At 42.7% G+C, this 14,871-nt stretch overlaps 1 protein-coding gene across 9 annotated transcripts in view; it reads left to right on the top strand.

Annotated features, from left to right (window-relative positions):
• The first annotated feature begins 5,038 nt into the window (after window positions 1–5,038).
• The window catches only part of NFIB (nuclear factor I B), a 169,852-nt gene continuing 160,019 nt past the window's right edge, over window positions 5,039–14,871 (top strand). For 8 of the 9 annotated variants that reach the window (XR_012658073.1, XM_075079379.1, XM_075079381.1 and 5 more), the window contains exons 1-2: window positions 5,045–5,382; window positions 11,627–12,158. Coding sequence is in view for 8 of the 9 variants with exons in the window: in XM_075079379.1 (XP_074935480.1) it covers window positions 5,353–5,382; window positions 11,627–12,158 (562 nt within the window). In the remaining variant the exon portion in view is untranslated. Of the gene's footprint in view, window positions 5,383–11,626; window positions 12,159–14,871 lie in introns of all 9 variants that reach the window. The other variant, XM_075079383.1, reaches the window with a different exon arrangement.

Genomic DNA, 14,871 nt, shown 5'->3' on the forward strand with positions numbered 1-14,871 from the left:
TATGTTTCTTTACTTTTGATGGTATACATGCACACCTTCTATCTGATCATACATATACACAGTTTATATACATTGTGTTTCTTCTGATCACCCAGAAACAAACAAAAAAAAAGTGCTAGTAAATATTTTGATACATATATTTATAGGTGTGATACTATACTGACTTCGAAGTTTTACTGATCGCTGTTCGCAAGTCATAAATACCTTCCAATTCAGCCTCATATGAAATGCATCGAGGTCCTGTAAACCAATGTGTTAGCAGTTTGCATATTTGACTAGTTATGTTTGTTCCCTAAATATTTTCTCCCCAATTTTCTGTGCATTTACATATGTTTATATATACACATATATCTATATGCACGCATGATACTCCTCTACATACGTAAGAAAAGTGACCAAGGCTCTGATTATGCCAAGGACGTGAAACTACTTTGTCGTTTTATGTGATGGTACAAGAAGTCTTGTAAGGTGCAAAGACTAGTCATACAGATAGAATCGCCATTAGATAACACTATGATAATATAATACAGTTTAGGTTGTTACACGTAGTTGATGTGCAACATAACCTACACTGAATTTGTGCTGCTCAGTATTTATGTATGTACCTAAGTAATTGTATATCTAATGCACATGTGTGTGAATGGTATTTTCTAACAAAGGGTGGAAAATAAGTTAACCATATTCCTGTTAAACTAGACATAAAAAACACTTTAAAGCTTGTATTTTGTTATCACAGAGACCTCTTAAGTAAAATTTTTGAACTGGTTCCCAGATACTGAATATTTTGGATAAAATGCCATACACCAGAATAATTTTTTTTTCTGATTTTCACAAAGAGACTACTGGAATTTTAATGAAAATTTGATTTCTTAGAAGTTCGGTATGTGTATGTTTAGATAGTCTGTGAAACTGCACACTTGTATCTCGAGAGACTCTTAGGCTGCACACTTCAGCATTAGCAATATGTTTCTCTTTGATTTTTGATGCATAATAGTAGTCTTGTGCTCCAGAACTTTAGAGAGTTGAGCAGTTGTCTGGCCAAAGGGCATCTTCTCAAATTCTGCTTTAGGAAGGGTAGAGGTGGCCTAACTGGCCTTTCCAATTTTAACACTATTATCTCTGAAGTCCAAGGGCAGTGCCACTTTGCAGCATGTGGTAAAGTTTGTGATCATTGTCTGTGAGGATGAGAGGGACAAAACCAGGTTTCAGTGCAAGCCTGACATACCAGGATCTGCACCGCTGGTGGAAAACTGCTCTGGGGAGCTAGGGGCGGGTGGTGGGGAGGAAGCCCATTGGTGCATGGTGTCAGAAACCCTTTCTGGTTCTTTCCTGAGATGAGCTGTCTCAGATCCTGCAGTGTAGGCAGTGGATGTCCCTCTGTCCCGGTCACACTGGCCAGAGGTGGGTGGGAGGCATGTCAGGGGCGTGGAGGCAGCCCCCCATCTGGAGGGTGCATGCTCTCAGGGAGGGTGATTCACACATAGCTTCAGTATTTGCCATTTACTGGTGTGAAAGGTGCCTTTTCTTCCTCAATGTGCATTTTTGCTGCGTGAAGTTTTATAGCATGCGTGTGCGTGTGCTCAGCTGTGCATGTGTGTCTCAGCATGTGTTATCAGTGTTCACATTACATCCCGCCTGAGGGCAGGATCCCTCAGGCCATCCCAGCCCCAGGGAGTTGAGAACAGCTCCTGGTGTCTCTCACCAGGAAGGTCAGAGGGTGACTTTCATTTTCTTAATTGCCCACATTGAAATGATAGCTGAACTTCCAGATACAGCGTAGAGGTTGGTATAGCTCTGGAAGTGAGGACAAAAAGCAGCTGTCCCCCAGCCCAGAGCCTCAAGGGTAGAGCACTTGCAGCAGTAGCAGGGTTTTTAGTGTGTGGGGTGGGAGAGAAGGGTTTTTAGGGAGATGGGAAGTTAATGCAAGCTAGGACTTGAAAGCAATTGAACTACTTTTCAACAAGGTCTCCCTGCATGCCAGGGCCCAGCCACTGTGGCTGCTGTTTCTCCAGCCTAACCCAGTTCCCACATACCTATTTACGTACCTCTGCAAGGAAGTGGTAGAGAGTTGCCATTTTTTATTATTTTAATGGAGGTCTTTCTCCGTTCTTGAAAGAATCTCTTACTTGCTTTGCTGTGAAAGGAGCTGGGGTGGACGGGTGGGATGTGTGTGTGTTTGTTTGTGTATGGAGGCATGTGCACATGTGGGGAGGGTTCTCCCAGAATAAAGCCTCCCTCCTGTATGGGTTCCTACTGAGGTTAACCAGGAGGAACAGAGCCAAAACATGTCTCCTGGGTCCCCAGTTCAACCTTCTTTCACTGATGCACTGGGAGCCTGTGGGTCAAGCTGGAGGCAAACCCATGGCAACCTCTGCCATGCCAGCCTTGCCTCCTAGGTCATGCAGTAGACAAGATGCTACTTGAGCCATGCTGGCCAGGCAGCACCATTTCCCCCACAATGCCTTTGCATGAGGGGCCTGCTCTGGGGAGGGTCTGGCTTTGCTGTGATGTCCAGCAGCGCTATTCAAGGGGGTACTGGCATATGTTGTGGGGCTGGCTGGGCTCAGCCCCCCTTGTCTGCTCTGGGTAGGCATGCAAGCTCACCCTCAGTGAGCTCCTGTTGGGGATGCAAACCCAATCTCAACCTGATTCCACAGCCCATTGCAGTAGCGAGAGCTGCAGAAAGCACCCAGCTTGGTGTCTGTCCTTACCTTGCTCCATTTGCTTTTCCCTGCTTGCCTCTCCTTGCTTCCGAGACCTTGCCAGGTGGTTCTTGCTTTTAGTGCACAGGTCTCTAGTGCAAAGCGGTCCCTTGGCCAGGACCTGGGAGGGAGCAGGGCCTTCTGCAAGCCCTGCCTGGTAAAGGGGGGACTGCTCACTTCCAGGCTGCTCACAGGGGCAGCCTAGCTGATGTAGTGTGGGGGGCTTGCCCTGATCCTCGAGAGAAGAGGGACGGAGGGGGGTTATTAGGGTTTTAAATCAGGTCTGCAATAATGGCTTGTTGTGTAAGAGCTCAAGTGCTCAAAGAGGTGTGTTCAAGGACATCAGTGCACTTGTGCCAAGGGGAATGTCTTTTATGGTAAATTAACTCCAGTTAAATTGAATATTTATTCAAAGGGAAACTCCAGTATTTAAAGCTGGCGTTATCAGCTTTTTGCAGTGTCTGGGTAAAGGAAAAGATGATAGGATTTGGGGGGGTATTCTACACCAGATATGAAAATAAATTTTGCTCATTGTGGTTAACCCCGAGTTCGCCTCATCCCTTCTTGCCTAAGCGCATGCTCTGAACTTCTCACTTATCAGTGTGGTCTGTAGGAGGGAAGAACCGCGGCTGTCGCTTGAACCCTTCAAACCTGAGGGAACTGGGCAAGTGTAGCCAGAGACTGAGCCTGGGGATGCGGCGTGGATTCTGCAAGGGTTAACGCGTTGGGCTCTTGCCGTTTCCGTTGACATTACCTGTCTAATACGGGCTCCCTCCTTCCCCCGCCCATCCCCCTGCTTCTTTTGGTTTGTAAATTTATGGGAATTGCAGCTGGTAGACTTGGCAAGCTCCCCTCATTAAGAGCCCTCTTTGAAAATGGGCTGTGTTTGAGCATTTCCCTAATGAGGACAGGACGGGGTTAAAAAGTGACCATTTCATGGTTGACTTGAACCTGCCTACTTTCCTTGATGTGTCGTTGTGAAATGCCTGACGTGAATAAACTCTCACTTTGGGCAGGGAGGAAGCCCCGCGGTCCCTCCGGGACGCCGCCGGGGGCCGCGCACCGGCACCGGGAGGCGGCACCGGTGCCGCTCCCTCCCGCAGGCGGCAGCGGCGGTCCTGGGGGGTGGGTCGCACACACCGAGCACACCTCTCTTCCTCCCCCCCGACCCCCCCCCCCCCCCGCAGCCGTGCACTGCATCCCAGCCTTCCTCACAGCAGCAGGATTAAGTTTCGGTCACTACTCCCTCCCCGCCGACCCTTCTGCTCCCCGATAAATGCTATCCCGGGAGTATGAAAGCAGACCGCGCGACCTGTTGCTGCCGCCCGGGAGCCGGGACACCCCCCGCCGCCGCCCGGGGGGGACCCCTTCCAGCGCCGGGACTGCGGCGACCGGCGGTCCAGTGTCCGGTACCCCCCGCCTTGGGATGGGGGGGCAGCGGAGGGGGCTGCTCCCCTGGTGACCCCTGCGGCGGGATGCGAGGTGGGGCTGCCGAGGGGGGAGCGGGGGCGTCTGTGCCCAGCCGCCATTGACAAAATCGCACCCCGAAAGGAGGAGAAAGAAAAGAAACCTCCTGCAGATGGCAGACACCCCCCCCGCCCCCCCCCCCGCCGCCGCTGCTTTCCCGCCTCCCCCAGCAACTTTCTCCCACCAGAAGAGGGAAAATGAGTGATGTTTGCAAAACGTGCTGGTTCCTTCTGCGGCGTTCGATGGTTGATTGATACAGAGGGAGGGCAGAGGAGGGGGATCTGGTGGAGAAGGAATGTGTGTGCAGGAGGAGGAGGAGTAGGAGTGTACGCGGTGATTGTGTAATTAAATAATTAAAAAAAATACTTAAGTCTCATTTGGGGAGAGAGCTGGAACGGGGTCCGGAGGGTGTAACCGGTGAAATTTTGCAACTTCTAACTTTTGCAGAGCGTGGGGGGACGGGGACGGCGGGAGCAAGTCGGGAGGGAGAGATTTATCGTTTGAATTTTCAAGCGATCACTTTTATTACAGCGGGCGTTCGGAAGGCAGCCCCTCACCCCTGCCCGCAGAGGGAGGGTGGGGGGGCACGGGGGGCCGGCAGGCCGCGCGCTGCCCGCCCGCGGGGCGCGCTCCCGCGCCGCTCGCTCCCGCCCGCACGGTCGCTGCCCTGCGAAGTTTGCCTGCCATCACTCTCCGGGATTTTCCTTCGCCGCTGCGGGCTGTAACCTTGAACTTTGGAAGCGTGGTGACAGTGCCGTAATAACCCACCAGCAACAACTTCTTAAAAAAAAAAGGGATTAAAAAAAAAAAAGGCCAAAAAAAAAAAAATCCTCCCGCCCACCCTCCCCCCCCCCCCCCCGAGTCCTTCCCCCCTCGTCTGCCAAACAACCACCAGCAGCAGCAGCAGCAAAAGCAAGACTCCCGCGCCGCCGACTACAAGAGGGTTAAAAGTGTAGATTGGATTTCACCCCGGGAAATCTAGCACACGGAGTGAACTTGAATCTTTGGCTATTTAAGGAGGACTGGGGTTTGTTGTGAAGTTGTGGTGATCCAGGGCAGAGCCCGTCCTGATTGATTTCATCTTCCTTGAGTCTCAGATGGCTGTAAAATGAATAGATGAAATTATTCCTTTCTGAGGCTTTTCTTAGGGGCTCTCCGGGCAGCGTGTTCTCAAAGCGAAGTCATGATGTATTCTCCAATCTGTCTCACTCAGGTATAGACGCGTTTTATTTAATTTATCTCATAATTTATTTATTTATTTTCACGTGTCGTGGTGTTTTTTTTTTTAATTATTTTTATGTGTATGCGAGTTGTTAATGAGTCATTGCTTGTAATGGTAACGGGTTAAAAGCGCAGTTATAACTGCCTGTCAGATCCAAACTCCTCTCGCAGGAGGGAATAGTAGAGAATAAACTGTAGCAGGCCATTGTTTTGGGGAGACCCATTCAAAGTGTCACCCATAGACAAACGCTGTTAATTGTTGGTGCGTAAGAAGTCAAAGGTTATTAAGAAAATGGAAATGAGCATAATTACGCTAAAAAGACGGTTTGAGAAGTATTGATTTGATTGGAATAAAACGGTTTGCTCTTTTCAGCTCGCCGGCATACGCAGAGTCTGATGAAAGGGTTTGAAAGGAAAAGTGGTGGTTTTGACAAAAAATGAGCGCTCGCCGGCGCGAAGTAATCCCGTCTTATGCTTAATTAATAATACGTAGCCTGCCAACGACGAGGGCGGCGTGAGCGGGAGTGACCAGGCTCTGCAGTAGTTTCTTCCCCGGTTGTGGAGGGGCACGGCGTGTCCCCGTTCCCCCCCCGCCACCGCCGGCCCCCGCCCCACCTGCAACCCTCGGGGGCCGGCGTGCCTCCTCCCGGGAGGGGGAACAAGCTAGCCGGCTCCTATTTTATTTTATTTTATTTTATTTTATTTTATTTTATTTTATTTTATTTTATTTTATTTTATTTTATTTTATTTTATTTTATTTTATTTTTATTTTTCACGACGGCACTTGCAGCCGCTGCCGGTGGCCGGCGGGCGGCTGTCAGCGGGGCCGGCGGGAGGGAGCGGATCGCGGAGCGGGGCGGCACGGGCAGGGGGGTCCCGTCCCCCCGTTTCCCCCCCGGCTTTTTGAGACCCTGAAGGGGCTGAGGGAGCGGACTCGGGAAGCTTCCCCCGGAGCCCCCGCCGCGTCCTTACGTAATGGGGAGCGGGCGCCGGGGCACCGGAGCCCCGTTCCGGAGAGTAAACCCGGTCTGTAGAGCCGGGGGATAGTTTTCAGAAGCTTTTGTGAAAGTCTGTCTTAGGAGGATGTGATGTAAACTGATGGAGCGATAACTGCTTGCTTCCACATTGGTGCGACGAATAGCTAAAGGAGCAGAAAATGTGCGAAAGTAACGTCTCCCGCAACGCTGTTATTAAGAGGCCAACGGGGCACTTACAGTTGCGCGGTGAATAAATAAATAAATATGATTTGGGTTATTCCACAATTAGAAAGCATTGTAATTCAAAAAGACTGAAGTATTCATAAATTGTGAATGAAGATGGAAACAATGATAAGGCTTATTCAGTGATTGGATACAGTCCTGTAGCTTTTTGGCTGACACATTTTTTATTGTTTATATTTTGTTTGGCATCTAAGTGTGATTGACTTAGATATGGATATTTTCAGCAAATAAATGTGAGCTGCAGCAGAGCAAAGCTGGAAAAGAGTACTGTGGAGATATTTTGTCTCCAAAAGAGAAATGAATGCACATGGGGAGCGTTTCGTGTAAGAGATACGCATGTGCTTACAAGTACATGCATTGAAATAATTGCTTATGACGGAATCTGCAATTAGTAAAAATTAATTCTGTGTGGGCTGTCCATCCTGTGGAATTATTGACAGGCAATAAGACCTCTGCACCAGAGTATAAACCCAAGAGTACAACTTAAGAAAGCAGTTTTTACACTGGAAACACACACGTTTTCATTACCACCTCTGTTACAGCGAGTAGTTCATTTTGCTGTTGCCTGCCCTGATGACTTTTTTTTTCCCCCCATATGTTTGCTTTTTGGACTCGCAAATGTAACAAATTTCCTTATTCTGTACAAACCTGTATTAAAATACCACACTCAGGTGTATACAAAAACACAGCACTTCGACAGCCATAAACACAAGAAAGCAATTCCTGGCTTTTGTGCATTGATAACTTCTACACAATATTTTACAGTCATGCTGTATCATGTGCCATGCAGATACAGTTCCCATTTGGAGGTATGTAGATGGGACACAGTCACAGCAAATTGATTTTAATTTGGAATATTTCTCTACCTATTTGGAATGATAAAGGCATTTTAAAAATCATATTTCCCCTCCATAAATTAAAAGTTAAGATTACACTGGCAATAAGAATTTATACTTTGTCTTATTTATTTATTCAAAGCAAAAGATCGATTAATCTTATTTTGAGTTGTGACCAAGTTAAAGTAGTACTGCCAAAATTGTTCTCTCTATTGTGTTCTCTGTCTCTAGGGCTCTTGTGGTGCACGTTGACTGTTATAGTGTGTACTCAGAAGAAAATATTTAGTAAAAGTTCTAAGCATAGAACACCTGTACAGACCGAGCTCCTTGAAAAAGCCATAGCCCAGTTTGTGCAGAGACAGTGCTGACGCACCTTTCAGAAACAAGTGTAAAATCCAAAGTACAGCTTTAAAACAAACCTTTGCAATTCGAATGTTACCCACCACTCTCTCAGTAAAAGTTTGGTGGGTGTAAAATAACTCCGAGGAAGAATTAAGTCTTACCAAGTGCAGTTTAATTTTTTGGGGGTCCTTTCTTCTCCTTTCCATATGCTTCTTTCTCCCTGCTTTGGAATGAGTGTAAACTGCATTTATCTTTCTTGCTGAGGCATGATAGGATGCAGTTACCGCATGCCTGTAAGTGCTTGGTCTCTTGTGATATTTTTGCTGTGGTTTATTTTTATATTATGGTGGTCCCGGAAACTTGGAATATGTTGTCATTTTCTTTCCCTCCTAGAATATGTTGTTTCATTAGGCACAGAGAAAATCTATGCAGAGAAATTGAGTACATGAAGTTTTCTGTATAAAATTTCCAGACTTCTGCCTGGTATATTTATTGTACGGTCCCTACTTCAAACTTGCATGAATTGATACAAAGTTCATGAAAGTGGAAGATAAGAGAAGGGCGCTGCATTTCCTCTTTACCTTTTCCAAAAAGAAAACCTGGCCTATCTATCGTCACTAGATGACTGGTATTTTTCCTTTTATTTACAAGCTACGTAGATACTATATAGTAACTTCCATTTTAATTTAAATTGTCAGTGCACAATGGTTCACCTGAGCCATTTGATATGACATTTGAAAATCTTACTTCCATGAATCACTTTATTGCAAGAGCTACTGTGGCACATGGGTAAGTGCCACATAAAAAAGATATTTCAATATTGTCTGTATGAATATTAAGGGAGAAAAAAATCAAATTCAGTAGATGGCTTTTAAGGAGGTTTAGTGGAGAATGTGTGTGATTAATTGCAAATCTCCATTTAGGATCATTTTTATGGCCACTTCTTGTCAAGTAATGTTTCATTTGAAAGGACTCCAGATGCACAATGAATCTCTCAAAGATACCTGATAATATTGCTTTAGAACAGGATGTTCTTTGCTGTGTTTCTCCTTCACACTCTTTCACATATATTTATAGCTTTAGGACTTAATGATATTATGAAAGAAAAGTCTGAACACAGTTTTAAAAAGGGTTTTTTTTCCTCCTTCTCTTTTCACTCATTGAATAGGAAACATGCAGCCACTACCAATTGGAATGTAAAAAGTGGAATTTTTCTGTATAAAAATTTTCATAGAGGTAAAATGCTATAGGTTATTATTGTAATATTGTGTGCATTACCTAAAGGCATAGCCACTCCAAAATAGTTTGTGATGTTCTTCTCAAAAATGAAAACTACATGTGCAGTATTGCAGCAAAGTAGAATATTTCCACATTAGTTTTATTGCTGTTTTAAGTTATAAATGCTGAAGTCTGTTTAGATGAAGGAGTAATCATTGTAAGGGGGCAAAAATTAATTTCTCCCAAAGCTCTTCAGCCCCATGCCTTCTCCCCACCTTTAGTGCCAGCTGTTAGAATTTTCAAAATCTGTAGTAAATCTGGTTTATTCAGTCTAAAATGAATTGCAGATATTTAACAGTGCAGTTTTTATGTGTACGTTATTTTTTTTCTTATTTTTATTTGAATACTTCGATTAAGATGACTTCTGTAGAAGAAAAAATAAACTTTCTTTAGTAGTTATAATTGAGGGGAAAAACCCCATGGGTTCGGAAAGCGTATGAAGATAGGAAAGTCTTATCATGGGCTGTGGTTACTCAAAGCAGTATTGCCTTCCCACACAAAGAACAGATTGTGGTTTAACTCTTTCCATGTCCTACTTTTATGTGGCAGTATAGTATCGGAATTGTTCAAATCTCTGCTGGAAACTACTAATAAGTTTGATTATTGCCTTTGCGGCTCTTTGTCAAGCATCGTACTGTAACACAATCATTTATGTATTGAATTATATTCTGATATTGTTTCTTTCCTTTTTAAAATTTAATTTTATTTTAATTTTATTTTTTTCTGCGAAGGTAACATGGTCTTAGGTAAAATGCTTGCAACTTTTCTGTTTTCTGTTTGATTTGTGGACAGTTAGGGAAGAGACGTAACTAGATCTAGGTTTTTTTTTTAGCATTCAGGAGATTTTGAACTTTGTTTGAAATTCGAAGATTTAAACGCAAAATTCTTGGCCTGAAGCTTCTACAATGGCAGTCTGAACTCTGTATAATTGAGATCATTAGTTATACTTTCTTCTTTTTTAAACCTAGTGGAGTTAATCAGCCTATTGATTAAACATAATTCATTCCTTGTTTAGCAGTGTTGCTAAAATATTAGTATGTTAATTGTATTCTTGAATATAATAGTATAAAAAAGGTTCAATTTTAGTTTGATTGCACCGTGCCACTCAGCGTGATGAGAAACCTGCATGGTATTTAAAACTAAGTATGCCTGCACACAGGCAGAAAGATACCTGCCCTAAGGTCTCCCTTCCAAACCAAAATACAGTAATGTTTGATAAGCAGATCGTGTTGTTTTAAACAGTGGATTTGCTCACAGAAAAGAGGCAGTAGTTTTTGGGAAAGGCCTATTTAGATATTAACATGGATGTGTAGGATGGTACTTTAAGCAGACAAAACAAATTAATTTAATTGCTATAGGATGTATTTGCAGACGACAACTAAGCATTACCGCCTTAATGCAATCCATATCGCTGCTAGGCAGAAGATAAGAACTTGCAGGTGAAGCCGGATGACAGAAAGGGATATTTTTGAACTGTAAATAAATTACATGGATTTCACAAAAGCAGCATTTGTCCAGCGGTGCACTCGTAATGTCACTCTGCCACAGCATGCAGAAACACAAAGAATGCAAAGTTTGTGCCAAGTTGCCATTTTTCATTGTACACCTCAGATTGATTTTTAAGGGGTTTAGAATAATTGCCACACTCATGTGATCAGTTAACAAATTAACTGACTCTGTGGGGCTTCAAAACCCACAGTGGAGCTGCCGGAAGAACATAAATGTAATTTTTGTTCTCAACTTCATAAACTTTTATTTTACAGAGTTTGGGGGCGGTGGGAGGGAAGCCCAAGGAGCTGAAAGTACAGAAGCTTCTGTTCAGGATTTGTATACGACACAGTGTGTCTTTTGCCCACTTTCCCTTACCATGTACTGGTTTCTCTAGTTACCACCACTGGAATGGTGCTGTTTCAGTGCTGGAATGTTGGACGTTTGATAAGAAAATGGATCAAGTTTAATGGCGCATGCTCTTTGTGCCACCAGCAGTCTCTTGCTGAGAGCATGCTCCAAAAGCGGGAACTGTGTGGCATTACACTGAGCATGTATATGCTTTGTGTTTCTGTGCCACAGAGAAGAGAAATGAACTGTGGCATTCGCCTCAGCCTTCTGAACGTTTCTGCTCAGATTTTTTAAATCCGTATAGTGTTCTCTTTGTGCAATGGTACTTTTCTTGATGTTAGCCGTTCACTGAGATATTTAAATGTTAGGAACAAAACATCTTGATAGCATCTCTTTTAAATGATGTTGTCTCTGCAGCGTTGCGGGATGAAGTGAGGGAAGGCATGAAAAATAAAACCTTCGTATGGTTCTCTCAAAGAGTGAAATATGGGGAAAATGTGATTCTCTGTGTACTTTTTGTCTGCTGCCTGACAGTGGTAGTAATTGCATAAAAAGGTGTTATGCAGAAATTTGCGTAAATTTTAAGTGTTTATTCTCTTCGTCTTGGATTTCACTGTAAGATTTTCAGAAACCTTTCTTGATGCTTCTTTGATTATGAGAACTTACTGACTTTGAGTTTTCTTCTTCTCTTCTGTTTTTTTCCCTCCACTTCTTTCCACAGGATGAATTTCACCCGTTCATTGAGGCACTTCTTCCACACGTCCGTGCAATTGCCTATACTTGGTTCAACCTTCAGGCTCGAAAACGCAAGTACTTTAAAAAACATGAGAAACGAATGTCAAAGGATGAGGAAAGAGCAGTCAAGGATGAGCTACTTAGCGAAAAGCCTGAAATTAAACAGAAGTGGGCATCCAGGCTCCTGGCCAAGCTGCGCAAAGATATTCGCCAAGAGTTCCGGGAGGATTTTGTGCTCACGGTGACTGGGAAGAAGCACCCATGCTGTGTATTGTCCAATCCTGACCAGAAGGGTAAGATTAGGAGAATCGACTGCCTGCGACAGGCTGACAAAGTCTGGCGTCTGGATCTAGTCATGGTGATCCTGTTCAAAGGCATCCCCTTGGAAAGTACAGATGGAGAGCGGCTCATGAAATCCCCACATTGCACAAATCCAGCACTTTGCGTCCAGCCACATCACATAACAGTATCAGTCAAGGAGCTTGATTTGTTTTTGGCATACTACGTGCAGGAGCAAGGTAGGAAGCAGATTGTCATGTTTCTATGTTAGTATGTCAAACTCTGATTCCAGGTAGCCCTATTTCCCCTATGGGCTGGCTTCCAGTGAAACATTGTTCTGTGGTCTATATATGTAATGTGGGTACATATCCATATGTAAATCAGCATGTATACGTATATACTTACATACACACGCATTCCTACAGACCTATGTAAATGACATGTATGTTTGACATACATGCCTTGCTCGCTTCCAAGAGAGAGTGGGACATACCAAAGTAGTACTTCAGCTCTGCTGAAGTTGCCTTTTTTTTTTTTGGTCAGATAGTGGCAATATATTGCGTAGTCAGTCACGACTTTGGAAAACATTCTTCACGTTTTTCAGGTTGGGTTTTTTTTTTACTTCCCCCAGTACTGTTAGTAACAGATGCAGGTATATGCAATTGCACAATCACAATAAATTCTACAAATATTTATTATTGTCTTTGTAGTTACAAATAATTAAGAATTCATCCTTAAGCTGATAAACCTACTCTCAATTTGAAGAGCAATTGCAGACTTTCTCACTTCTATAAAATAAAACATGAAAAAACTTCAGCACAGAACTACTGCTTTGTAAATACCATATATTAGACAGAATTACAGCATACAGTACTTAAGGTTTTATTTGCATTTTACCTTACTAGCTCATCTTACCTATCTGACCTTTAAAACAAAGATCCAGGTTCTAATATTTCAAGAGAATTTTCCATGAAAAGTATATTTTCATAATCACACTTGTATACTTAATTTTATTTGGCAGATAATTGAAATGTGGAAAATTGCAGGAGCACGATGGAAAAGCTTCTTTAACTGAGTTTTATAAAATGAAAATAAAACCAGGGCTTCTTATAATCATGTATTAGAGAAAAAACTGCTAGTCATATTGCATATTCAGACAATAATACTCACAGGCAGGTTCCCCAAAATTTTAAATGGCTGTGAGTATATAAAGGTTTTTCCCTCCAATACTAAGCCTTCCAAAATGCTTTTTCTCAGCGAGGGCTCATTTTGGATCTTTCTGGCGATTATACCATCCTCTGGACATCTTTGTATTGCTGACTGATCAGCAGTAATAAAGCATTTCTTTTTTAGCTGCAGATCTCAACTAGGGAAAGTTTGGCCAGCTGCAGATGGTGGGCCATTTCACAACTTGGCCTGGTAGTAGGCAGAAATGGCCTGCAGAAGGGCAGATGGCAGGCTGTTATCTGGTGCCTTGTACACAACTGTGGGATTTAACTGAAAAACAAACGTAATGGATTTTGTTAGTAACAAAAAAGTAAAATTGCACATGTCTTTGTTCAGTGTGCACTCATTCTTTAAAAGAACAGATACACAACGCAACCTTTTTGTTGTCAGTGAATTTGTCTTTTAGCATTTACTCACGCATATAGACCACTATGCTTACATGAACATATAAATAGGTTTCACTTTTTTTGATTATTTATCATGAAAAAATATGGTTCATAATTTTGTTCTGGGTTTTTTTCCCTGCTTGTAATTTTTGTATTTTTCTTTCCACAGCAGTAGACAGCACTTAGATATTTTGCAGTGACTTTAAGTAGCTGCAGAGTGTGGTAAATCTGATCCCCAATAACATAGGAAGAAAGATTTCTTTGATACCATTAAGCAAAATAGCTTATTTAAAAATAACTTGTACCTTTAAACTTTTGTGAAGAAAAACTCAAATGATATTTTGAATGCATATTTTGCAAGACATAGCTTACTGATTAATTCTAGTGGATTTACCTGCCTCTACAGGTAAAGGGAGGCAAAACAGTTTAAGTAGCTCTTGAGCCGAAGAAGCTGGAGTCAGAGTACTCTTACACACTGTCCACTTTTAAATTGTTGGAAGCCAGTAACTTGAAGTGGGAGAAAGAATTGCAGGTCATAGCTGATTTTATTGATTTAAGGATTCAGAATAGGAGTTTATTTAAAACACTTGTCTAATCAGAAATGAGTAAGATAAGCGTGCTGTAATATTATAACTTTCAAAGTTACACGATGCTGCTTTGAGAATATACTGGAAGATGAAGCTGGCTAATTCTATGTACAAAGTCACCCTTAGTAGATCCTTTTGTTTATTGTAAACTGCATGTATTTTGTATCTGTATTGCTGCTTCACAGTAAATCTTACAATAACATCTGTTGGCTCTCTTCTTGAAGAAGTCATATAAAGTTATCTTCATATTTTTTTTCCGTTTTGTCAAACTTTGATTCTCTGTCTTCATTGAAAGCAGGTTAATTGTGGCACTTTGTAGTGCACTTGATTACAAGAACCAGGCTTTACAACAGATAAGCATGAAGTCAACCAAAATGCTGCATTATACACATGCTGTTTTGCTTTTTATTTCTCTTTTAGAATATATAAACCCGCTTAATAGTATCATGTAAAAACTAAGTGGAGACATAGAAACAATTAAATCCCTGAACGAAATATGAAGAAGGAATTAGCACATAAAATGAATAAATGGGCCAAGTGGTTTGTTTTTTTGTTGCTTTAAAAAAGAAGATTAGGGGAAAAAAGAGGAGGAAGGATAGTTTGAGTGCCAGTGATGGTTGCCAGTGGCACCAGGATTGGCATCAGACCTTCTTTGTTTAGCCTAGGATGTCTGTGATTTGTTGGTTGGCATCCGCATTGCAGTGCAGAGTAATGTTACAATATATTGACAATTTCCAGATCTAGAAGTGTCA

This window comes from Phalacrocorax aristotelis, chromosome Z (genome assembly GCF_949628215.1).
Source record: "Phalacrocorax aristotelis chromosome Z, bGulAri2.1, whole genome shotgun sequence".
Classification (NCBI taxonomy): Eukaryota; Metazoa; Chordata; class Aves; order Suliformes; family Phalacrocoracidae; genus Phalacrocorax; species Phalacrocorax aristotelis.